The 24904-nt window shown below is 38.9% G+C and overlaps 1 protein-coding gene across 4 annotated transcripts in view; it reads left to right on the top strand.

The window, feature by feature from the left end:
- Positions 1–24904, top strand: part of SMAP1 (small ArfGAP 1) — a 198770-nt gene that overhangs the window by 63666 nt on the left and 110200 nt on the right. For all 4 annotated transcript variants that reach the window (XM_030809387.1, XM_030809388.1, XM_030809389.1 and 1 more), the window contains one exon: positions 3219–3352. In XM_030809387.1, coding sequence (XP_030665247.1) covers positions 3219–3352 — 134 coding nt within the window. The remainder of the gene's footprint in view (positions 1–3218; positions 3353–24904) is intronic.

Below are 24904 nucleotides of genomic sequence, written 5' to 3'. Positions count from 1 at the left end.
GGCTCATGCCTGTAATCCCAGCACTTTGGGAGGCTGAGGTGGGCGGATCATGAGGTCAGGAGATCAAGACCATCCTGGCTAACATGGTGAAACCCCGTCTCTACTGAAAATACAAAAAATTAGCCAGGCGTGGTGGTGGGCGCCTGTAGTCCCAGCTACTCGGGAGGCTGAGGCAGGAGAATGGCGTGAATCCGGGAGGTGGAGCTTGCAGTGAGCCGAGATTACGCCACTGCACTCCAGCCTGGGGGACAGAGCGAGACTCCGTCTCAAAAAAAAAAAAAAAAAAGGAGTGTGTGTGTGTGTGTGTGTGTGTGTGTATGTGTGTATGTATCCAGTTTGAACTTTAGTCCTATATTCTAAATCGCCTGCCAAACATTTTCATCTTGGTGTGTCACTATCATTTAAAGCATTCAATGGATCTCCTGCAGTTTTCTGACTCCACAAGGACCCTCATGCTTCATATCGAGGTGCAGAACTTGCATTTTGGCCTCTACCTTCTCCCTTGCCACTTTATTTCTTATGAGTAAGCCTTGTCAGTTTTTCCTGGTGATTTCATATTTGTTCGTTTCCATTCTTACTGCTGCCACATTTATCAGTCCCTTAATTACATTAATTATATGAAAGCAAATCAGGAAGTGTGTTGAATGCTTGAGTTAAAGATTGTGGAGAATGCTCTAGAACCTTGCTCTTCAAAATGTCATCTGTGGATGGCAGCATGGGCATCACTGGGAACTTGTTAGGATGCAGAACCTTAGGAGCTACTCTGGGGGTCACAGAATTAGTCTTCATTTTCGTGATATTTCTAGTTGATGTGCATGCACATTAGGGTTTGAGAGACACTGATCTAGAATTCACTATGCATTTCTGCTTCCCTTCTCTCTCCCTTCTCTCCCCGACCCGCCTTTTTTTTCTGACTAGAGTGCAGTGGTACCATCATAGCTCAAAGGGCCTTTGAACTCCTGGGCTCGATCCTTCTGCCTCATTCTCCCAAGTAGTTAGACCTGCAGGCACTCACCACTACGTGTGGTGTATAGTTTTTAATTTTTATTAGAGACCACTGTGGTTTCACTATGTTACCCGGGCTGGTCTCAAACTCCTGGCCTCAAGTTATCCTCCCACCTTGGCTTCCCGAAGTGCAGGGATTACAGGTGTGAGCCACTGTTTCTGGCCCACTGCATATCTGTTTAACCGTTCTTAGTTTGAGACTTACTTGCTAAAAATAATTAAACCCTCCAGCTATTACTCTGTAACTATTTACCTTAATGTATAAGCTTCAAAACATAGATATATTGTAAATTGTTGTGTTAGAAATGATGAGACAGAGTGGAAAGTAACTGGGGGAGGCATCTCTATCTAGAGTTGTCATAGATGTCCCAGATGTATGTTTGCCAGTTTATAGATGTAATTTCTCAAATTTAAAAGCAGGATATTTGGGGATAAGTTGCATGTGCATAATCTTCCTCCTATGTAGTTAAGGAATTTGGGGGGGGCATTATTTTTAGTTTTACTATAATGTAATTACTAGCTTTAATGTTGTTGTGTAGAGCAGTCTCACCTTTAGATAAACAGCACGTACTTAAAACAGAAGGCTATGTTTAAAAAAAGCTTTATTTTTAATTTTTAATTTTTTGATACAGAGTCTCTCTCTGTCACCCAGGCTGGAGTACAGTGGCGGGATCTCGACTCACTGCAATCTCTGCCTCTGAGGTTCAAGTGATTCTCTTGCCTCAGCCTCCTGAGTAGCTGGGATTACAGGCACCTCCACCATGCCTGGCTAATTTTTGTATTTTTAGTAGAGACTGGATTTCACCATGTTGGCCAGGCTATTCTCAAACTCCTGACCTCAAGTGATCTGCCTGCCTTGGCCTCCCAAAGTGCTGGGATTACAGGCATGAGCCACTGTGTCCAGCTACTTGATTTTTATTGATATATCTTACTATATACATACATTTTTCATAATCAAATAATCTATATACATACATTTTTCATAATCAAATAATTTATAGAAGTCTGTTAGGAATATGATTCTGAATATTTGGCATATTTTCCAGATATTGCTTTTATTTTTCCATTTTTACTTTATTAATTTTACAAGCAATATGTGAAAAAATCTTAAGCAATTTTTAAAATTATTATGAAAGAATATATTCAAAGGTATGAAGAATTGTACAGCTAAGACTTGTATTCTTGTATTCATATGTGAGTTTTTTGGCAGTGTTTTTCAGAACTTTTTGACCATGAACTGAAGAACTAACATTTTGTAGCACACATCAGTTCTTATATGCATATTATATGTTACTGAAACAAAAGTTTATATTCATGCCATACAGCTTAGCAATTCAGTGTTACTGTTGCTCTCCAAGCCCACAGTGAACTTTTCCCTGATCATATCCTCTTTCCTCACCACCAGTTACCTGCCTCAGTTTCACGAAATTTGTAGATACATTTAATTAATATGCAGTATGCTATTATTTTACATATTTTTCAACTTATGTAAATGGTTTCACACTGTATACATTCATCTGTAACCTTTTTTAATGTCAGTGTTATATTTGAGATTTAGCCATGTTGATGCAACGCGTTTTGAAGCAGTCCTTGTTTACCCTTCTTGCCAACAATTAGTAGTTAAAATGTTTTTTTCCCAGAATGTTGGGTGCAAAATGCAAGTAACTGTAGAGTTAAAGAGCACTTTCACTAATTACCAGTGAGACTGTGCATATTTTCATGCTTATTGGCCATAAATTTCTTCTGTGAATTATTCATTCATATCTTTTTGCTTATTTCCTATTGGGCTGGTTGTCTTTTTCTTATTAATTTCTACATTTAATTTTTGAAATGTCTTTGATTTTTTATTTGTTGTTAATCTTGTGCATATCTTATGCATTTAATAAAGTAATTATTTTTACAGTAGGGTATTACTATTCCTGATTCAAATATGCTAAGTGAAGAAGCTGTTTATATAAATTAGTTTTAAAATCTTAGAGTGGAGGGGAAGTTTCCAGGAAAGCAAAATGAGCAAAATCAATAACATTCTTGAAGATTGCCAAGACACATGTCTTCTTAGCAGACTGCTGCCAGTACCATTTGAAAATTTGAGCATGTGACTTCTGTAAGCTTCCGTTACAATGATATAAAACCGAGAATGCTTCTAATATGCTGTTATGTTTCTTTTAGTTTTTAATATTTGCTTTTTTTTGTGGTTTCTTCTTCTAAATTAGGTCCTCGATGGGCTTCCTGGAATATTGGTGTGTTTATTTGCATCAGATGTGCTGGAATTCATAGAAATCTTGGGGTTCATATATCCAGGGTCAAATCAGTCAACCTAGACCAATGGACAGCAGAACAGATACAGGTAAACATTACATTACCAAGAAATTATTTAAAATATTTAAAATGATTTAAAAATATTTAACCCTTCTTGCATCTAAGGATTAACATTGAAAAGTAGTTTTGTATATTGAAATGGCATATGCCACATATAAAATTGGAATATTTGAATTTTCAGTTCACAGATGTTTATTTCATTTTGTGTCTGTAGTAAAGTCAGCTTTTAATCTATACTTTCTATAATGTTGATTTTAAAGTGTTTTTAAAGTATCATTTCTTTTGTTGATAAAATTTGCCAGTATAATTCCATAGTTTTTATTTTTTTATCAGTAGAGGGAACCTGGGTAAAGATAAAGTAAAAAACCACCTGTAGCTTCAAAATGGACTTGAATAATTTCCTTTCGTTCTGAGGTGTTCTTAGTTTTCAGACAAGGCCCAGGAGTTGTAAGACAACCCAGTGAACAAATGTTCTTATGACCAACCTAAACTTATTTATGAGTGGTTTAACTCTGCTAGAGGTAGATTTGTAGTTTTAAAAGTTTGCCATTTTCCCTATGTGACAGTCTTAAATTCTCAAAATCTTACTTTTTATCTTTAAGGTTGGCCACTATTGTAAAAATGATTACTTCTACTGGTCTTATTATGTAATTCACAGTGAAGTTACACCACTTATTTATGCCCTTTTGAAATTACTTTTAAGTCACTATGAAGTGCTAAATACATAAATATATGTGGTTAAGACTCAGTGATACATCTCAGAATCTTAACCCAATAGTTTACATGAATGGGGTGAAGTAAGGGTAGAAAAACAGAATGGAGATCTTCAGGCTGTAAAGTCAAGCATAATTTATTTGGTTCCATCTTAAATTAGTTTTTGAGCTTTTCGCTGGCTAAAGCATAAAAGGAAATGCAATCTTTTATGTACTTTCAAGATCCTTGAGGAGAAAACATACTAGTTATATCAAAGAAGCAGAGCTTTTTAAACACTTCCTGTAAGGCAGTGTTCTTAATATCTCTGTAGAATATAGTAACATATGTCATGATGTTGTAAGTCTTTTTTTGTTTGTTTGAGACAGGGTCTTGCTATGTTGCCCAGGCTGGTCTCAAACTCTTGGGCTCAAGCGATTCTCCCATGTCAGCCTTCCAAGTAGCTGTGACTATAGGCATGCACCACCATGCCCGGCTGATGTTGTAACTCTTTTTCAAGAAACGTGTGAGGTGTAGCTTGACAGTCTAACTTGGTGTTTGTAATGGGTTATGGAGGTACAAAGCATTCACGACCGAAGTATCCTACTTTTTTAATGGCTTATTTCAAACTAAGGATAAAACATGAGATCTTTCAACAGTTCAGTTATTCAGAAATATTTTTCTCAATTAGGTTGTTGAGAGGAAATGAATAGCAAATTATTTGAGATGGGCAGCTGTATAGCTTAGAGTAGAATTTTCTAATCAGAGGGCTGCAGTTCACTGGTTTTCTTTGGCATAGGTTACAAGTACATAGCAAAATATTGGATTTTTTTTTTACAATGTAAGGATTTTAAAAACCGTTATTAAATAATAATATTTGAAATTGTATTTGAACATTATTTGATTGCATTTGCCAACTTCTTAATAGGAATTGCTCTGTCTGGTCCCCCTCGCCTGCTCTTCCCATCTTTTTTTTTTTTTTTTTGAGACGGAGTCTCGCTCACGCTGTTGCTCAGGCTGGAGTGCAGTGGTGTGATGTCTGCTCACTGCAGCCTTTGTCTCCCGGGTTCAAGCGATTCTCCTGCCTCAGCCTCCCAAGTAGCTGGGATTACATGTGCGTGCCACCATGTGTTGCTAATTTTTGTATTTTTATTAGAGGTGGGGTTTTGCCATGTTGGCCAGGCTGGTCTTGAACTCCTGACCTCAAGTGATCTGCCCACCTTAGCCCCCCAAAGTGCTGGGACTACAGGCATGAGCCACTGGACCCGGTCTCCTGTGTTTCTTTTTAAAAAATTGAGGTAGGAAATCCTGGTCGGGGTAGCCATGGCAGCTTGTGTCTGCCACTTGCCCTTGGCCATCACACTGATGCCCCGGGTTCCATGCTGGCCATACCCTGCTGCTCAGCATCGCCTGTGCTCTGTGGGAACTCTGATGAGGCTGGGGCTTTGCAGCTGGCTCCACAGCGGGCTTTGGTGCTTGTGCACGTGCTGGGTAGAAGTTACACAGTTGTGCTGTCAGTATAGTGACGTACCCCCTTTGACGTTAGAGGGAATCAAAGACTGTCTTCTTTGTATCTTGAAACCCTGTGACAAGATTGACCCAGAGAAGCTCTCAGTGAATTCTTATTTTATGAAAGACCTGTGCTTTGACAGTTTGGACCAAGTAGAGAGTAAGCATGGTCATGGAAGATAAATTTGGGTTTGAAATTCTTGATATAGATGTGGAAAAGTTAATATGTCCACAAGAAATTGTAGATTATATTGCAGATAAGAGAGATATATATGAATAAAATATCAGACCCTTTTGCTTCACTGGGAGAAGACTCAGATGATACTGGTGGGTGTCTGGAAGTGAGAATGCATTTTGGCATTATTGCTGACTTTGGCAGAGTAATTCTGTTAGACCTGGATTTAAATTGTGTAATTGTTTTACTCTGAAAATAAATGTATAGAACCAAAAAAAGAAAAATCTTGAGGTATAATTACAGAGAGAACAGTTCACAGATCTCATTTAGTTTTATGAGTCTTGGCAAATATCTGTATGATGTCACCAATACCCCAATGAAGATAGAGCATTTCTGTCACACTAGAAAGTTCCTTCATGCCAATTTCCAGTTAAGTCCCCCAGGGGCATACACTACACTGATTTCTATCCCATTGGGTTAGTTTTGCTATACATTAAAATGTCTGTCTTTTTGGAGGCTGTTCCTATTAACTTCGACGTTTAATTCAGATGGGCAAAAGTAATGATCACAATGTGATATAATGTTCCATATTTATATGATATTTTATAATAATTTCTTTGATATAAAAAGTGCTTTAGGCCGGGAGCGGTGGCTCACTCCTGTAATCCCAGAACTTTGGGTGCCCAAAGTGGGCAGATCCAAGAGTTTGAGACCAGCCTGGCCAACATTACGAAGCCCCGTCTCTAGTAAAAATACGAAAATTAGCCGGGTGTGGTGACACACGCCCGTAGTCCCAGCTACTCTGGAAAGTGAGGTGGGAGAATCGCTTGAGCCTGGCAGGTGGAGCTTGCAGTAAGCCAAGATCCTGCCACTGCACTCCGCGCTGAGTTATAGAGTGAGACTCAGTCTAAAAAAGAAGTGCTTGGGAGGTATTTATTTATGGAACTAAGAGAAATACTTTTACTTTACATAGTTACATAGTTATACCCTTTGTCTTTCCCTGCAACATTTCATAATTGTGTTTCTAATTTTCAAAGATGATACCGTTTTGGCTAGCTGTATTTTTAAAAAAAATCTTTTATTAGTAAATATGGAAACATGATTTAATCTTTGAGCCCAGTCAAGCTGTTAAATAAAAATGTTCTTTGTGTGTGTGTGTGTGTGTGTGTGTGTGTGTGTGTACAATTCTGTAAAATGTAACTACTGAGTTTTTCCTCAAGGTTACTTATAAACTGATATTATATGTACCATATTTTTATCTGTTATTTATGTATATGTTATGTGTTTCAGTTTTTAGAGCACAATATGTACAGCTGTTAGAATTGCTGTATGCTTATTTTTAAAAGAAAATAGTTGTCACCCAAAACTTACTTTGATTTTTAATAACATAGAAATAAAGTTACTCACTGTAAAAAAGTCTTACAAGTTCTTTTAATGTGGTTCATGGTCAGATTAAATGTGTTTGGTCTTGGGTTTATTGTCAGGTACTTCTCAAATTTTTGGAAAGGACCAAGTTTTTTATACTTTTATAAATACTATAGCTTCCTTCCCCTCCCCCCGCCCAAGATATTATACATTTGGGTGAAGTAAAGAATGGAATACCAGAATTAACTGTTGTTGTATAGCAATATCAACCAAATCCCTGTATATGCCATGTGGAAACAGGAAACAAGGATTTATGAAATTGTTTCAGTATGGAAATTTGGTCTATAGTGATAGTTATTAATGTTTAGCATTTGTAAATATTAAGATAGTAGATGTCTTTATTTTACTTGCAGCTTGACTAAAATTGAAATAATGAGCTTTTTGGAAAGAAAGTTAATGTCATTGTTCCAGTTACTCTTAAAAACTTGTATATTCTATGGTTCCTACTCCTTTCTCCCTTTTGCTTCTGTATTCTTAATTCTTTTCTTGCTTCTGCTGCTTTCTAGTTTCATTTCTCCGACATGTCCAAGGCTTTACCTTATTCCTGATGTTCTCATCAGCGTCACATCTCCATTTATTTTACACAGTGCATTCAGAGTAATTTTCCTAGAACATTGCTTTGGTTATTTTACTTCCGTCCTAAGAAATTTGCATTGATTCTTCTGTGAGACTCATAAAACTTTTTATTTTCATTAAACTGGTCTTCATGTTCCTCTGCCTTCTGGCTTCATCATTTGTCTTTGACTTACTTCAGATGCTTTACAACAAATAGCTTTGGCTGTACCAGACAGCTCTTTCTGCTGAAACAATCTGATAGTGTGTTCTTTTGTTTTGTTTTGGTTCTGCTATTGTCCTTGTTGGAAATGTATTTTTTGTTTGTTTGTTTGTTTGTTTTTGTGATGGAGTTTTGCTCTGTCACCCAGGCTGGAGTGCAGTGGCGCGATCTCACCTCACTGCAACAACCTCCACCTCCTGGGTTCAAGTGATTCTCTTGCCTCAGCCTCCCAAGTAGCTGGGACTACGGGCATGAGCCACCATGCCTGGCTAAATTTTTTTTTGTATTTTTAGTAGAGACAGGGTTTCGTCATGTTGGCCCGGCTGATCTCAGCATCCTGACCTCAGGTGATCCAAAGTGCTGGAATTACTGGCATGAACCACCGTGCTTGGCCGGAAATGCATTTTGCATATTCCTTCTGGCAAACCAAATCCTTCCTATTCTTTAAAGCCCAGCTTAAATCTCTACTTTAATAAAAGATTCTTGTGTATGTAGTATGTGCTCAATTATCTATGGCAAGTACCATATATTGTTACCTTTGCTTATGTCGAACTAAATTGTAAGTTTCCAGCAGTTAGAAAATTTATCATATGTGTCTTTGTAGTGCTTGTGGTGGCTTCCACTATGCTAGGAACACAGTATGCACTTGATTTTTTAATGGCATGCTGAGATCAGTCTTTGATTTGATTAAATTCTGTGAGATAACGCTTATTATCCTTAGCAATGAATGAGGAGTGGAGAAAAAAGAATCATGCACTCCCCTTCCCCATTTAGCCTGTATTTTTATATAGTCTCTTTTTGTTTCTTGATCTCTGTCCTTTTCACCTCATGTTCCTGTTTCACTTTAAAATTCCAAAAATGCAGCAGCCTTAGAGAGGGTAACTTAAGCTAGCATATGAAAATTCCAAGGGTAATATATGCAGGTACTAGAAGGGCAGTATTTTGCAATATTTAAAACTGTCCAGAAATGAAATCGATTGCCTTGGAAGATAGGTTGGTTTACTTTTAACTGGAATGGTTTGTAAAGAGGCTGGACAACCACCTGGAATCGTGTGGCCGGGATTTAAGCATTCACTAGGTAGATGAGGAGTAGTTTAGATGACTCTGAAGTTTCTTCCATTCTTGAGAATGTTTTAGTTGTATAGTCAGTCTTCTTTAGTTACCATAGCAGTTCCAAAAACATTTTCATTTCTTGTCTTTGCATAAAAATTATATCATGGTTAGTGATGGTGATTCAGCTTTTACCAAAAGTGAAATTCAACCTCAGAGGATAAAAAATGTTGGCACTCTCACATAACTCAAAAGAATGTGAAAAGATTCTCAAGTTAAATCTGTAAGACAGATGTTTTTTTCTGAATCTGGAAGGAATGTTTTTGAACACACTTGCTGTTTATATTTTCTATTAAGAAAAAAAAAAAACCAGTGGATACAGGTTTCTTTTGTAACCTAGTTATTCCTAGAAAAACCTATGAGCTAACTGGATAGTCTTTAACTTAACTTAGCAATACCTATGTCATAGTATTGACTTGCTTGTCTTAATTTAAAGTTTTGATCTTTCTTAGAAAAAATTTCTTATGGAAGGCAAAATCAGGGGTTTTCATCAGTCTTCATAAGTAAGCTTTGCTGTATTCTGTGGCCTCAACTTGAATTCTCAATCAGGCCAAATACAGAGTGAACAGGCAAAAGAGTATTGATAGATACCATAAATATTTTATGGTAGCTTGAAAAGCAACTAAAACTACAGGCACTACTTATGTTAGTGGTCATGTTGTCCCAATATTCAGTGGTAAAATTGAGATGTTTAGGATTGTAAGAGGAGATGAAAGTGGCTAAATGCATTAAAGAAGTTTTCTGCTCTTTCACTCTGACATAGTTATTTCAAGTAAAGTTGGAATAAATTTTATTATTTAGAAGGACATTAATTTTTCAAATAAAATGACTTACAGTTGATTAAAGTACAATATTTGTGTGGTACCTCTGCTATCTTTAAAAAATAAAAATCTGGAACTGGAGAGAACCTAGAATATTGATAGGCAGTCAAAATTTAAATTTTACATAAGATGTGCAAGTTTGTTTTACTTAGAGTGGATTCCAAGAATGTATTGGTTTGAGCCTTCCTCCTGGGTGCTGTCTTAGATATTGGTGAGTAATTAGATTATCAGTTTATTGCAAGAAAGTTTTCATGACACTGTTTTTTAAGTCTGTGGATGAAGGTGAGATAAGCATAGTATTTTCCATGTGAGTTCTGCAGAAGAGAAACATAAATAAAATATATAATTAAAATCAATTTTACCTGTTTTAATTTTTTTAAATGAGGCTAATAGAGATTTAAAGTGATATAACTGGCTCACATTATGTTTTGTTGCACAGCAGTTGTATGGATGTATCGATTTTTATGCATACACTAGTAGCCACTGCAGATTTCCTTTACTCGGTGTTTGATAAATCTTCTGTGCTTATGTGTTTAACTATATATTTAAATATAAAGTGAGTTTCTTTTAGACCAAAAATAGCTTCATATGGTATGCTTCTTCAGTATGTAGTTTTATATCTTTTTTTGTTTCAGTGAAGTTTTTTGAATTACAGTTTATTTTTGAACTACAGTTTATTTTTAATATTCTCTTGTTTTAGTTTTCTTCTTCAGTGACTCCTCTTACCTGTATGTTGGATCTTTATTGCCTAACGGCAATATTTATCATTTGCTTTTGGATCTTTTTTATTACTTTTTTTAATTACATTTTTTTCCTTCTTTTGCCTTTCCATTTTTCTTAGACTATTATTTGTTGTCTTGTTTCATTTTGTTTAATGTTTATTTCTGAAATGTTTTTTCTTTTATTTCCAATTTTTTTTTATTCTGTCATTTTAATTCTGAATATTTCTTATTTTAAAATTTTGAGTTTGATTGTTCTGCTTGTCCATGTCTTTAATTTTATATGCTTTTTCATCACATACATGTCTTTTAGCTAGTTCTGAAGTAGTAGGTTACAGTTTTAATCTGTTTTTTGGGAAAAGTTTTCTAGGTGTGGTTTCATTGTAGAGCTATTATTCTTACTCTTTTTAATATTAACTTTATATGAGATTTACCTTGATTCTTTCTGCTGATCATTTTTATGCAATATTCATTTTCCTTTACTTTTAGGAGGAAGTCCTATTCAAGATAGCTTTTTTAACTTCACATACCTCCCTCTTCCGTTGTTTTCATGTAATGTTTAAAAACAAGGCCATGGCTGGATGCGGTGGCTCACGCCTGTAATCCCAGCAGTTTGGGAGGCCAAGGTGGGTGGACCACCTCAGGTCAGGAGTTCGAACCAGCCTGGCCAATATGGGGAAACCCCGTCTCTACTAAAAATAGAAAAATTAGCCGGGCATAGGGCATGTGCCTGTAGTCCCAGCTACTTGGGAGACTCCGTCTCAAAAAAAAAAAAAAAAAAAACGAAAAAGAAAACCAAGGCCATTTGTTGAGATGTTCTTGTTCTGTTCCCTTTTTGCACTTTTATCTGAACCATCTCCTTTTGTATTATCTCCATTATACCTGTCATGCTCAATTTTGAGTCAATTCCCAGGTTTTTTGTTTTTCTCAGTTTGGGGTCCTATCCTGGAAGAGAAACTTCATGGTCAGATATGAGAGTTTGTAGGGGCTAGACTGTCTCTCCCCATTCCAAGCTTATTGTGGCCCATTCACACTTAATTGTTATTGGACTGTGTATTAGTGTGTTTTCACACTGCTAATAAAGACATACCTGAGACTGGGTAATTTATAAAGAAAAAGAGGTTTAATGGACTCACAGTTCCATGTGGCTGGGGAGGCCTCAAATCATGGCAGAAGGCGAAAGGCACATCTTACATCGCAGCAGACGAGAGAATGGGAGCTAAGTGAAAGGGGTTTCCCCTTATAAAACCATGAATCTCATGAGACTTACTCACTACCAAGAGAACAGTAAGGGGAAAACCGCCCCCATGATTCAATTATTTCCCACTGGGTCTCTCCCACAACATGTGGGAATTATGGGAGCTACAATTCAAGATGAAATTTGCATGGGGACACAGCCAAACCATACCATTCCACCCTTGGCCCCTCCCAAATCTCATGCCCTTAACCTTGCAAAACCAATCATGTCTTCCCAACAGTCCCCCAAAGTCTTAACTCATTTCAGCATTAACTCAAAAGTCCATAGTCCAAAGTCTCATCCAAGACAAGGCAAGTCCCTTACACCTATGAGCCTGTAAAATCAAAAGCAAGGTAGTTACTTCCTAGATACAATGGGACTACAGGCATTGGGTAAATACAGCTGTTCTAAATGGAGTAATTGGCCAAAATGAAGGAGCTACAGGCCCCATGCAAGTCGGAAATCCAGCAGGTCAGTCAAATCTTAAAGCTCAAAAATTATCTCCTTTGACTCTGTGTCTCACATGCAGGCCACACTGATGCAAGAGGTGGGTTCCTATGGCCTTGGGCAGCTCCACCCCTATGGCTTTGCCTCTGTGTCTTTGCAGGGCATAGCCTCCCTCCTGGCTGATTTCACAGGCTGGTATTGAGTGTCTGTGGCTTTTCCAGGTGCATGGTGCAAGCTGTTGGTGGATCTACCATTCTGAGGTCTGGAGGATGGTGACCCTCTTCTCTTAGATAACTAGGCAGTGCCCCAGTGGGGACTCTGTGTGGGGGCTTGCATGACACATTTCCTTTCCATGCTGCCCTAGCCGAGGTTCTCCATGAGGGCCCCACCCCTGCAACAAACTTCTGCTTGGACATCCAGGTATTTCCATACATCCTCTGAAATCTAGGTGGAGGTTCCCAAAAGTCAATTCTTGACTTCTGTGCACCTGCAGGCTCAACACCACAGGGAAGCTGCCAACCCTTGGAGCTTACACCCTCTGGAGCCATGGTCTGAGCTATACATTGGCTCCTTTTAGCCACAGCTGGAGCAGCTGGGATGCAGGGCACCAAGTCCCTAGGCTGCACACAGCAGGGGGCCCTGGGCCTGGCCCACAAAACCATTTCTTCCTTCTAGGCCCCTAGGCCTGTGATGGAAGGGGCTGCCAGGAAGGTCTCTGACATGCCCTGAGGACATTTTCCCCTTTGTCTTGGTCATTAACATTTGACTCCTCATTACTTATGCAAATTTCTGCAACTGGGTTGAATTTCTCCTCAGAAAATGAGTTTTTCTTTCCTATCGCATCATCAGATTGCAAATTTTCCAAACTTTTAGGCTCTGTTTCCCCTTTAAAATTGAATGGTTTTAACAGCACCCAAGTCACTTCTTGAATGCTTTGCTGCTTAGACATTCCTTCTGCCAGATACCCTAAAGTCATCTCCCTCAAATTCAAAGATTTACAAATCTCTAGGGCAGGGGCAAAATGTAGCCAGTCTCTTTCCTAAAACATAGCAAGAGTCACCTTTACTCTGGTTCCCAACAAGTTCCTCATCTCCATCTGAGACCACATCGGCCTGAATTTCATCGTCCATATCATTATCAGCATTTTAGTTAAAGCTAGTCAGCAAGTCTCTAGGAAGCTCCAAATGTTCCCACATTTTCCGCTCTTCTTCTGAGCCCTCCAAACTGTTCCAGCCTCTGCCTCTTCCCCAGTTCCAAAGTTACTTCCACATTTTCGGATATCTTTACAGCAGGGCCCCACTCCCGGTACCAGTTTACTGTATTAGTCTGTTTTCACGCTGCTGATAAAGACATACCCAAGACTGGAGTAATTTATAAAGAAAAAGAGGTTTAATGGACTCACAGTTTCACATGCCTGGGGAGGCCTCACAATCATGGCAGAAGGTGAAAGGCACGTCTCACATGGCAGCAGACAATAGAGAATGAGAGCGAAGTGAAAGAGATTTTCTCTTATAAAACTATCAGATCTTGTGAGACATATTTATGACCATGAGAACAGTAAGGAGAAAACCGCCCCCATGATTCAGTTATCTCCCACTGGGTCTCTCCCATAACACCTGAGAATTATGGGAGCTACAATTCAAGATGAGATTTGGTTGGTGACACAGCCAAACCATATCAGACTGGGGAAAAATCCTTTTCAACTTCCTGTGCTTTTCTCAAGATTGGTTCACTGTGATTTCCAGTTTATATATCTCTTGAATGTTTTGGTATTTTTTTCTCAGATCCATTGGACTCCCCATTAGTTGCAGGCATCAGGCAGTTCTAGTGGTCATTGTAGTGGTTTGTTCCTACCTGATGGCATTTTGAGGTTTAGGGGGATAATCAGTCAGTTAATTTTGTTGTAACTATCATCCATTGGTTTTTAGTTTTTCTACCTAGGCCTTTCTGTTTTCTTTTTTCTGGGGAGATTCTGGGAACTTAGAAAATTATCTCTGCTGTTACAGAATTTTCATGATAAGCAATATTTAATAGAATAAAATTTTACTTAAAGGTAATCTGGAGAACTCTGTGTTAGAACATTATTTAATCTCTTAGGGGTTTGGCCCTTGGATAAATTTTCAGTGTCTTCTAGAACCAGGTACATAATAAGGTTTCAGTAAACAATTCTTGGTACACATTTATTCAAGAAAACCGTAGGCCAAAAAGCCTTTTTTCTTATTTTGTGGGAGGATTTCTCATTATAATTCGATCAAGCTAACAACATTTCTCAAATTAGGGCGTCAGGTACATGCTTAACTGAGATTCAGTTGATGCTGAACCCTTGCTAGAATCATTAAATGTATCTTCAAAGAAGAGCAGAGAATGGAGCAGCCTATAGCGCTGGGTTTTTGTATTGCCTACATGTGAAGATTGAGGTAAAGAAAGAAATGTGATGGTGTCTGTAACAAAATTTTTTTTTTTTTTTTAATTATACTTTAGGGTTTTAGGGTACATGTGCACAATGTGCAGGTTTGTTACATATGTATCCATGTGCCATGTTGATTTGCTGCACCCATTAACTCATCATTTAGCATTAGGTGTATCTCCTAATGCTGTCCCTCCCCCCTCCCCCCACCCCACAACAGTCCCCGGAGTGTGATGTTCCCCTTCCTGTGTCCATGAGTTCTCATTGTTCAATTCCCACCTATAAGTGAGAACATGCAGTGTTTGGTTTTTTGTCCTTGCGATAGTTTACTGAGAATGATGTTTTCCAGTTTCATCCATGTCCCTACAAAGGACACGAACTCATCATTTTTTATGGCTGCCTAGTATTCCATGGTGTATATGTGCCACATTTTCTTAATCCAGTCTATCGTTGTTGGACATTTGGGTTGGTTCCAAGTCTTTGCTATTGTGAATAGTGCCGCAATAAACATACGTGTGCATGTGTCTTTATAGCAGCATGATTTATAGTCCTTTGGGTATATACCCAGTAATGGGATGGCTGGGTCAAATGGTATTTCTAGTTCTAGATCCCTGAGGAATCGCCACACTGACTTCCACAATGGTTGAACTAGTTTACAGTCCCACCAACAGTGTAAAAGTGTTCCTATTTCTCCACATCCTCTCCAGCACCTGTTGTTTCCTGATTTTTTAATGATGGCCATTCTAACTGGTGTGAGATGGTATCTCACTGTGGTTTTGATTTGCATTTCTCTGATGGCCAGTGATGATGAGCATTTCTTCATGTGTTTTTTGGCTGCATAAATGTCTTCTTTTGAGAAGTGTCTGTTCATGTCCTTGCCCACTTTTTGATGGGGTTGTTTGTTTTTTTCTTGTAAATTTGTTTGAGTTCATTGTAGATTCTGGATATTAGCCCTTTGTCAGATGAGTAGGTTGCAAAAATTTTCTCCCATTCTGTAGGTTGCCTGTTCACTCTGATGGTAGTTTCTTTTGCTGTGCAGAAGCTCTTTAGTTTAATGAGATCCCATTTGTCAATTTTGCCTTTGTTGCCATTGCTTTTGGTGTTTTAGACATGAAGTCCTTGCCCACGCCTATGTCCTGAATGGTATTGCCTAGGTTTTCTTGTAGGATTTTAATGGTTTTAGGTCTAACATATAAGTCTTTAATCCATCTTGAATTAATTTTTGTATAAGGTGTAAGGAAGGGATCCAGTTTCAGCTTTCTACATATGGCTAGCCAGTTTTCCCAGCACCATTTATTAAATAGGGAATCCTTTCCCCATTTCTTGTTTTTGTCAGGTTTGTCAAAGATCAGATAGTTGTAGATATGCGGCATCATTTCTGAGGGCTCTGTTCTGTTCCATTGATCTATGTCTCTGTTGTGGTACCAGTACCATGCTGTTTTGGTTACTATAGCCTCGTAGTATAGTTTAAAGTCAGGTAGTGTGATGCCTCCAGCTTTGTTCTTTTGGCTTAGGATTGACTTGGCGATGCGGGCTCTTTTTTGGTTCCATATGAACTTTAAAGTATTTTTTTCCAATTCTGTGAAGAAAGTCATTGGTAGCTTGATGGGGATGGCATTGAATCTATAAATTACCTTGGGCAGTATGGCCATTTTCACAATATTGATTCTTCCAACCCATGAGCATGGAATGTTCTTCCATTTGTTTGTATCCTCTTTTATTTCATTGAGCAGTGGTTTGTAGTTCTCCTTGAAGAGGTCCTTCACACCCCTTGTAAGTTGGATTCCTACGTATTTTATTCTCTTTGAAGCAATTGTGAATGGGAGTTCACTCATGATTTGGCTCTCTGTTTGTCTGTTATTGGTGTACAAGAATGCTTGTGATTTTTGTACATTAATTTTGTATCCTGAGACTTTGCTGAAGTTGCTAATCAGCTTAAGGAGGTTTTGGGCTGAGACAATGGGGTTTTCTATATATACAATCATGTCATCTGCAAACAGGGACAATTTGACTTCCTCTTTTCCTAATTGAATACCCTTTATTTCCTTCTCCTGCTTGATTGCTCTGGCCAGAACTTCCAGCACTATGTTGAATAGGAGCGGTGAGAGAGGGCATCCCTGTCTTGTGCCAGTTTTCAGAGGGAATGCTTCCAGTTTTTGCCCATTCAGTATGATATTGGCTGTGGGTTTGTCGTAATAGCTCTTATTATTTTGAGATAGTCCCATCAATACCTAATTTATTGAGAGTTTTTAGCATGAAGGGTTGTTGAATTTTGTCAAAGGCCTTTTCTGCATCTATTGAGATAATCATGTGGTTTTTGTCTTTGGTTCTGTTTATATGCTGGATTACATTTATTGATTTGCGTATGTTGAACCAGCCTTGCATCCCAGGGATGAAGCCCACTTGATTATGGTGGATAAGCTTTTTGATGTGCTGCTGGATTCGGTTTGCCAGTATTTTATTGAGGATTTTTGCATCAATGTTCATCAAGGATATGGGTCTGAAATTCTCTTTTTTGGTTATGTCTCTGCCAGGCTTTGGTATCAGGATGATGCTGGCTTCATAAAATGTGTTAGGGAGGATTCCCTCTTTTTCTATCGATTGGAATAGTTTCAGAAGGAATGGTACCAGTTCCTCCTTGTACCTGTTGTAGAATTCAGCTGTGAATCCATCAGGTCCTGGACTCTTTTTGGTTGGTAAGCTATTGATTGTTGCCACAATTTCAGAACCTGTTATTGGTCTATTCAGAGATTCAACTTCTTCCTGGTTTAGTCTTGGGAGGGTGTATTTGTCGAGGAATTTATCCATTTCTTCTAGATTTTCTAGTTTATTTGCATAGAGGTGTTTGTAGTATTCTCTGATGGTAGATTGTATTTCTGTGGGATCGGTGGTGATATCCCCTTTTTCGTTTTTTATTGCATCTATTTGATTCTTCTCTCTTTTCTTCTTTATTAGTCTTGCTAGTGGTCCATCAATTTTGTTGATCTTTTCAAAAAACCAGCTCCTGGATTCATTAATTTTTTGAAGGGTTTTTTGTGTCTCTATTTCCTTCAGTTCTGCTCTGATTTTAGTTATTTCTAGCCTTCTGCTAGCTTTTGAATGTGTTTGCTCTTGCTTTTCTAGTTCTTTTAATTGTGATGTTAGGGTGTCAATTTTGGATCTTTCCTGCTTTCTCTTGTGGGCATTTAGTGCTATAAATTTCCCTCTACACACTGCTTTGAACGTGTCCCAGAGATTCTGGTATGTTGTGTCTTTGTTCTCGTTGGTTTCAAAGAACATCTTTATTTCTGCCTTCATTTCATTATGTACCCAATAGTCATTCAGGAGCAGGTTGTTCAGTTTCCATGTAGTTGAGCGGTTTTGAGTGAGTTTCTTAATCCTGAGTTCTAGTTTGATTGCACTGTGGTTTGAAAGACAGTTTGTTATAATTTCTGTTCTTTTACATTTGCTGAGGAGAGCTTTACTTCCAACTATGTGGTCAATTTTGGAATAGGTGTGGTGTGGTGCTGAAAAAAATGTATATTCTGTTGACTGGGTGGAGAGTTCTGTAGATGTCTATTAGGTCCACTTTATGTAGAGCTGAGTTCAATTCCTGGATATCCTTGTTAACTTTCTGTCTCGTTGATCTGTCTGATGTTGACAGTGGGGTGTTAAAATCTCCCATTATTATTGTGTGGGAGTTTAAGTCCCTTTGTAGGTCACTGAGGACTTGCTTTATGAATCTGGGTGCTCCTGTGTTGGGTGCATATATATTTAGGATAGTTAGCTCTTCTTGTTGAATTGATCCCTTTACCATTATGTAATGGCCTTCTTTGTCTCTTTTGATCTTTGTTGGTTTAAAGTCTATTTTATCAGAGACTAGGATTGCAACCCCTGCCTTTTTTTGTTTTCCAGTTGCTTGATAGATCTTCCTCCATCCCTTTATTTTGAGTCTATGTGTGTCTCTGCACGTGAGATGGGTTTCCTGAATACAGCACACTGATGGGTCCTGACTCCTTATCCAGTTTGCCAGTCTGTGTCTTTTGATTGGAGCATTTAGCCCATTTACATTAAACGTTAATATTGTTATGTGTGAATCTGATCCTGTCATTATGATGTTAGTTGGTTATTTTGCTCGTTAGTTGCTATAGTTTCTTCCTAGCCTCGATGGTCTTTACAATTTGGCGTGTTTTTGCAGTGGCTGGTACCGGTTTTCCTTTCCATGTTTAGTGCTTCCTTCAGGAGCTCTTTTAGGGCAGGCCTGGTGATGACAGAATCACTCAGCATTTGCTTGTCTGTAAAGTATTTTATTTCTTCTTCACTTATGAAGCTTAGTTTGGCGGGATAGGAAATTCTAGGTTGAAAATTCTTTTCTTTAAGAATGTTGAATATCGGCCCCCACTCTCTTCTGGCTTGTAGAGTTTCTGCTGAGAGATCAGCTGTTAGTCTGATGGGCTTCCCTTTGTGGGTAACCCGACCTTTCTCTCTGGCTGCCCTTAACATTTTTTCCTTCATTTCAACTTTGGTGAATCTGACAATTATGTGTCTTGGAGTTGCTCTTCTCGAGGAGTATCTTTGTGGCGTTCTCTGTATTTCCTGAATCTGAATGCTGGCCTGCTTTGCTAGATTGGGGAAGTTCTCCTGGATAATATCTTGCAGAGTGTTTTCCAACTTCGTTCCATTCTCCCCATCATTTTCAGGTACACCAATCAGACGTAGGTTTGGTCTTTTCACATAGTCCCAAATTTCTTGGAGGCTTTGTTCATTTCTTTTTATTCTTTTTTCTCTAAACTTCCCTTCTCTCTTCATTTCATTCATTTCATCTTCCATCAGTAATACCCTTTCTTCCAGTTGATCGCATCTGCTACTGAGGCTTCTGCAATCTTCGAGTAGTTCTCGAAACTTGGCTTTCAGCTCCATCAGCTCCTTGAAGCCCTTCTCTCCATTGGTTATTCTAGTTATCCATTCTTCTAATTTTTTTTCAAAGTTTTTAACTTCTTTGCTATTGTTTTGAATTTCCTCCCGTAGCTCAGAGTAGTTTGATTGTCTGAAGCCTTCTTCTCTCAACTCGTCAAAGTCATCCTCCATCCAGCTTTGTTCCGTTGCTGGTGAGGAACTGCGTTCCTTTGGAGGAGGAGAGGTGCTCTGTTTTTTAGAGTTTGCAGTTTTTGTGTTCTGTTTTTTCCCCATCTTTGTGCTTTTATCTACTTTTTGTCTTTGATGATGGTGATGTACAGATGGGTTTTTGGTGTGGATGTCCTGTCTGTTTGTTAGTTTTCCTTCTACCAGACAGGACCCTCAGCTGCAGGTCTGTTGGAGTTTACTAGAGGTCCACTCCAGACCCTGTTTGGCTGGGTGTCAGCAGCGGTGGCTGCAGAACAGCGGATTTTCGTGAGACCACAAATTCAGCTGTCTGATAGTTCCTCTGAAAGTTTTGTCTCAGAGGAGTACCCGGCTGAATGAGGTGTCAGTCTGTCCCTACTGGGGCGGTGCCTCCCAGTTAGGCTGCTCAGGGGTGAGGGACCCACTTTAGGAGGCAGTCTGTCCGTTCTCAGATCTCCAGCTGCGTGCTGGGAGAACCACTACTCTCTTCAAAGCTGTCAGTCAGACAGGGACATTTAAGTCTGTGGAGTTTCTTGCTGAGTTTTTGTTTGTCTGTGCCCTGCCCCCAGAGGTGGAGCCTACAGAGGCAGGCAGGCCTCCTTGAACTGTGGTGGGCTCCACCCAGTTCGAGCTTCCTGGCTGCTTTGTTTACCTAAGCAAGCCTGGGCAATGGCGGGCGCCCCTCCCCCAGCCTCGCTGCCGCCTTGCAGCTTGATCTCAGACTGCTGTGCTAGCAATCAGCGAGACTCCGTGGGCATAGGACCCTCCGAGCCAGGTGTGGGACACAATCTCCTAGTGTGCCGTTTTCCAGGCCCGTTGGAAAAGCGCAGAATTAGGATGGGACTGACCCGATATTCCAGGTGCCGTCTGTTTCCCCTTTCTTTGACTAGGAAAGGGAACTCCCTGATCTCTTGCGCTTCCCGAGTGAGGCAATGCCTCGCCCTGCTTCGGCTCGTGCACAGTGCGCTTCACCGACTGTCCTGCACCCACTGTTAGGCACTCCCTAGTGAGATGAAACCGGTACCTCAAGCAGAAATGCAGAAATCATCCGTCTTCTGTGTCGCTGGGGCTGGGAGCTGGAGACCGGAGCTGTTCCTATTCGGCCATCTTGGCTCCACCTCCTCTGTAACAAAATTTAATCTGCGAATTTTAATAAGAGATTTGCATTTTAAGCAATCCATTTGGAAAAAAGTACATAAATTTTTAATTTGAATGTGCAAGATTATGCCCTATATTTTCTTGTTCCTCTTGATTTGTTAAAAATTTTTAAGGTTAAACTTTAAATAAGGTCGGTAATACTAATAATTTTTTTGAAAATGGCATATTTCATGTAGGTGATTATCACTATGTCAAAGGAGTAAGCAAAATTGTTAAGATGTTACTTAGTGGAAGATTTTCATTTAACTCCTAATTCTTTTTTTTTTGTTATACTTCAAGTCCTAGGGTACATGTGCACAATGTGCAGGTTTGTTACACAGGTACACATGTGCCATGTTGGTTTGCCGCAACCCATCAACTCGTCATTTACATTAGGTATTTCTCCTAATGCTAACTCCCCCAGCCCCCCACCCCTTGACAGGCCCTGGTGTGTGATGTTCCCCACCCTGTGTCCAAGTGATCTCATTGTTCAATTCCCACCTATGAGTGAGAACCTATGAGGTGTTTAGTTTTGTATCCTTGTGATAGTTTGCTGAGAATGGTGGTGTCCAGCTTCATCCATGCCCTACAAAGGACATGAACTCATCCATTTTTATGGCTGCATAGTATTCCATGGTTTATATGTGCCACGTTTTCTTAATCCAGTCCAGTTCCAAGTCTTTGTTATTGGGAATAGTGCTGCAGTAAACATACATGTGCATGTGTCTTTATAGTAGCATGATTTATAATCCTTTGGGTATATACCCAGTGATGGGATGGCTGGGTCAAATGGCATTTCTAGTTCTAGATCCTTGGGGAATTGCCACACTGTCTTCCACAATGGTTGAATTAATTTTCAGTCCCACCAACAGTGTAAAAGTTTTCCTATTTCTCCATATCCTCTCCAGCATCTGTTGTTTGCTGACTTTTTAATGATGGCCATTCTAACTGGTGCGAGATGGTATCTCATTGTGGTTTTGATTTGCATTTGTCTGATGACTAGTGATGATGAGCATTTTTTCGTGTGTCTGTTGGCTGCATAGATGTCTTCTTTTGAAAAGTGTCTGTTCATATCCTTCACCCACTTTTTGATGGGGTAGTTTGTTTTTTTCCTTGTAAATTTCTTTGAGTTCTTTGTAGATTCTGGATATTAGCCCTTTGTCAGATGGTTAGATGGCAAAAATTTTCTTCCATTCTGCAGGTTGCCTGTTCACTCTGATGGTAGTTTCTTTTGCTGTACAGAAGCTCTTTAGTTTAATTAGATCCCATTTGTCAATTTTGGCTTTTGTTGCCATTGCTTTCGGTGTTTTAGTCATGAAGTCCTCACCCATGCTTATGTCCTGAATGGTATTGCCTAGGTTTTCTTGTAGGGTTTTTATGGTTTTAGGTCTAACATGTTAGTCTTTAATCCATCTTGAATTAATTTTTAGATAAGGTGTAAGGAAGGGATCCAGTTTCAGCTTTCTACATATGGCTAGCCAGTTTTCCCAGCACCATTTATTAAATAGGGAATCCTTTCCCCATTTCTTCTTTTTGTCAGGTTTGTCAAAGATCAGATGGTTGTAGATGTATGGTGTTATTTCTGAGGCCTCTGTCCTGTTCCATTGGTCTATATCTCTGTTTTGGTACCAGTACCATGCTGTTTTGGTTACTGTAGCCTTGTAGTATAGTTTTAAGTCGAGTAGTGTGATGCCTCCAGCTTTGTTCTTTTGGCTTAGGATTGTCTTGGCAATGCGGACTCTTTTTTGGTTCCATATGAACTTCAAAGTATTTTTTTCCAATTCTATGAAGAAAGTCATTGGTAGCTTGATGGGGATGGCATTGAATTTATAAATTACCTTGGGCAGTATGGCCATTTTCACGATACTGATTCTTCCTATCCATGAGCATGGAATGTTCTTCCATTTGTTTGTGTCCTCTTTTATTTCATTGAGCAGTGGTTTGTAGTTCTCCTTGAAGAGGTCCTTCACATCCCTTGTAAGTTGGATTCCTAGGTATTTTATTCTCTTTGTAGCAATTGTGAATGGGAGTTTATTCATGATTTGGCTCTGTTTGTCTGTTATTGGTGTATAAGAATGCTTGTGATTTTTGCACATGATTTTGTATCCCAAGACTTTGCTGAAGTTGCTTATCAGCTTAAGGAGATTTTGGGCTGAGACTATGGAGTTTTCTAAATATACAATCATGTCATCTGCAAACAGGGACAATTTGACTTCCTGTTTTCCTAATTGAATACCCTTTATTTCTTTCTCTTGCCTGATTGCCCTGGCCAGAACTTCCAACACTATGTTGAATAGGAGTGGTGAGAGAGGGCATTCTTGTCTTGTTCTGGTTTTCAAAGGGAATGCTTCCAGGTTTTGCCCATTCAGTATGATATTGGCTGTGGGTTTGTCATAAATAGCTCTTATTATTTTGAGATACATTCCATCAATACCTCATTTATTGAGAGTTTTTAGCATGAAGGGCTATTGAATTTTGTTGAAGGCCTTTTCTGCATCTGTTGAGATAATCATGTGGTTTTTGTTGTTGGTTCTGTTTGTGTGATGGATTACGTTTATTGATTTGCGTATGTTGAACCAGCCTTGCATTCCAGGGTTCAAGCTGACTGGATCCTGGTGGATAAGCTTTTTGATGTGCTGCCGGATTCGGTTTTCCAGTATCTTACTGAGGATTTTTGCATCGATGTTCATCACGGATATTGGTGTAAAATTCTCTTTTTTTGTTGTGTCTCTGCCAGGCTTTAGTATCAGGATGATGTTGGCCTCATAAAATGAGTTAGGGAGGATTCCCTCTTTTTCTGTTGATTGGAATAGTTTCAGAAGGAATGGTACCAGTTCCTCTTTGTACCTCTGGTAGAATTTGGCTGTGAATCCATCTGGTCCTGGACTTTTTTTGGTTGGTAGGCTATTAATTATTGCCTCAATTTCAGAGGCTGATTTCAGTCTTAATTCTAAACTGCCTAGTTTAGGTAGAACTGAGAGAGAATAAATAATAAGTTATTTGAAGATAAGGGCTTAAGTCCCCCTATAGAGTACAGGAAGTTGTTAGGTGGTGTTGAAAGAATACATGTATGTATCAGTCATCTAGAAACATAATTATTAACTTTATTGCACATAATATTTTAGAGGTTATTCAGTTTCCTGCTTTGTGTGAATTTAATGATAGAAGATAGCAATCATAGTTAAAATACTGGCCTGGGACTGTAGAACTGGGTTCTGCTTCTGGCTCTATTAACTAAATGGTGGGTGATCTTCAGTACTTCAAGAAAGTGGCTTTTTTAATATTGTATTATCTGGTCATGTGGTAAGTTTTAATATTTTTTAAATGTATCATTATTATTTTTATAGTAACCTTTATTTGTTTATGAATCACTGAACGCATACCACAGTATGCTGAGGGCCTTTCAGGTAGAAAGGTAGAAGAAAGCATGTTGTGTTTGAGAAAGTAGTGTTCTGTGACGAGAGTGCTAGGTGCAGTTACATGTGTCAGAGGAGGTAAAGGTGAAGGTTACAGCCAGTGACTGGTTTGGTGCTGATCTTATGAGTGATAGTAGGGAGAGAGTAGGGAGCTCTTAAAATATTCCTGCAATAGCCTAGGCAATAGATGACTAGATCCTGAATTAACGTAATGGCAGTGGACTTGATAAACAGGAGATGCCTGCCTGCAAAGAATATATTGAGGAGTTATAATAACCAAGACTTTTGGCAGAAGAGAGGAGAGTCCAGGATGATTCCTGAGCTGGGCCTTAGGCACCTAGAGTGAAAGTGATGGTTTATTCCTGGACATTAAGTGGTATGGATATTATAGTAAGTAGAGATGACAGAAGAGTATAATGTGAAGCTTTTCCAATTTTGTCATAACAATGTTTAATTGCATTGCTTACAAAAAAAGAATACATTCTCTCCATTTATAGTAATTAGCAAATGCTGCAACAGATAAATCAGTATCTGAATATCTAGAAGTTGTGAAAAGTATGAAAACTGCTACCTCTAATTCCACATCATCATTAAAAAATTTGAATTGTGTGGTTTATTCTTTAAAAAAAT

The sequence above is a fragment of the Nomascus leucogenys genome, chromosome 3 (assembly GCF_006542625.1).
Source record: "Nomascus leucogenys isolate Asia chromosome 3, Asia_NLE_v1, whole genome shotgun sequence".
Classification (NCBI taxonomy): domain Eukaryota; kingdom Metazoa; phylum Chordata; class Mammalia; order Primates; family Hylobatidae; genus Nomascus; species Nomascus leucogenys.
Note: the sequence above shows the minus strand (reverse complement) of the source record. Positions and strands in the feature narration are given on the sequence as shown.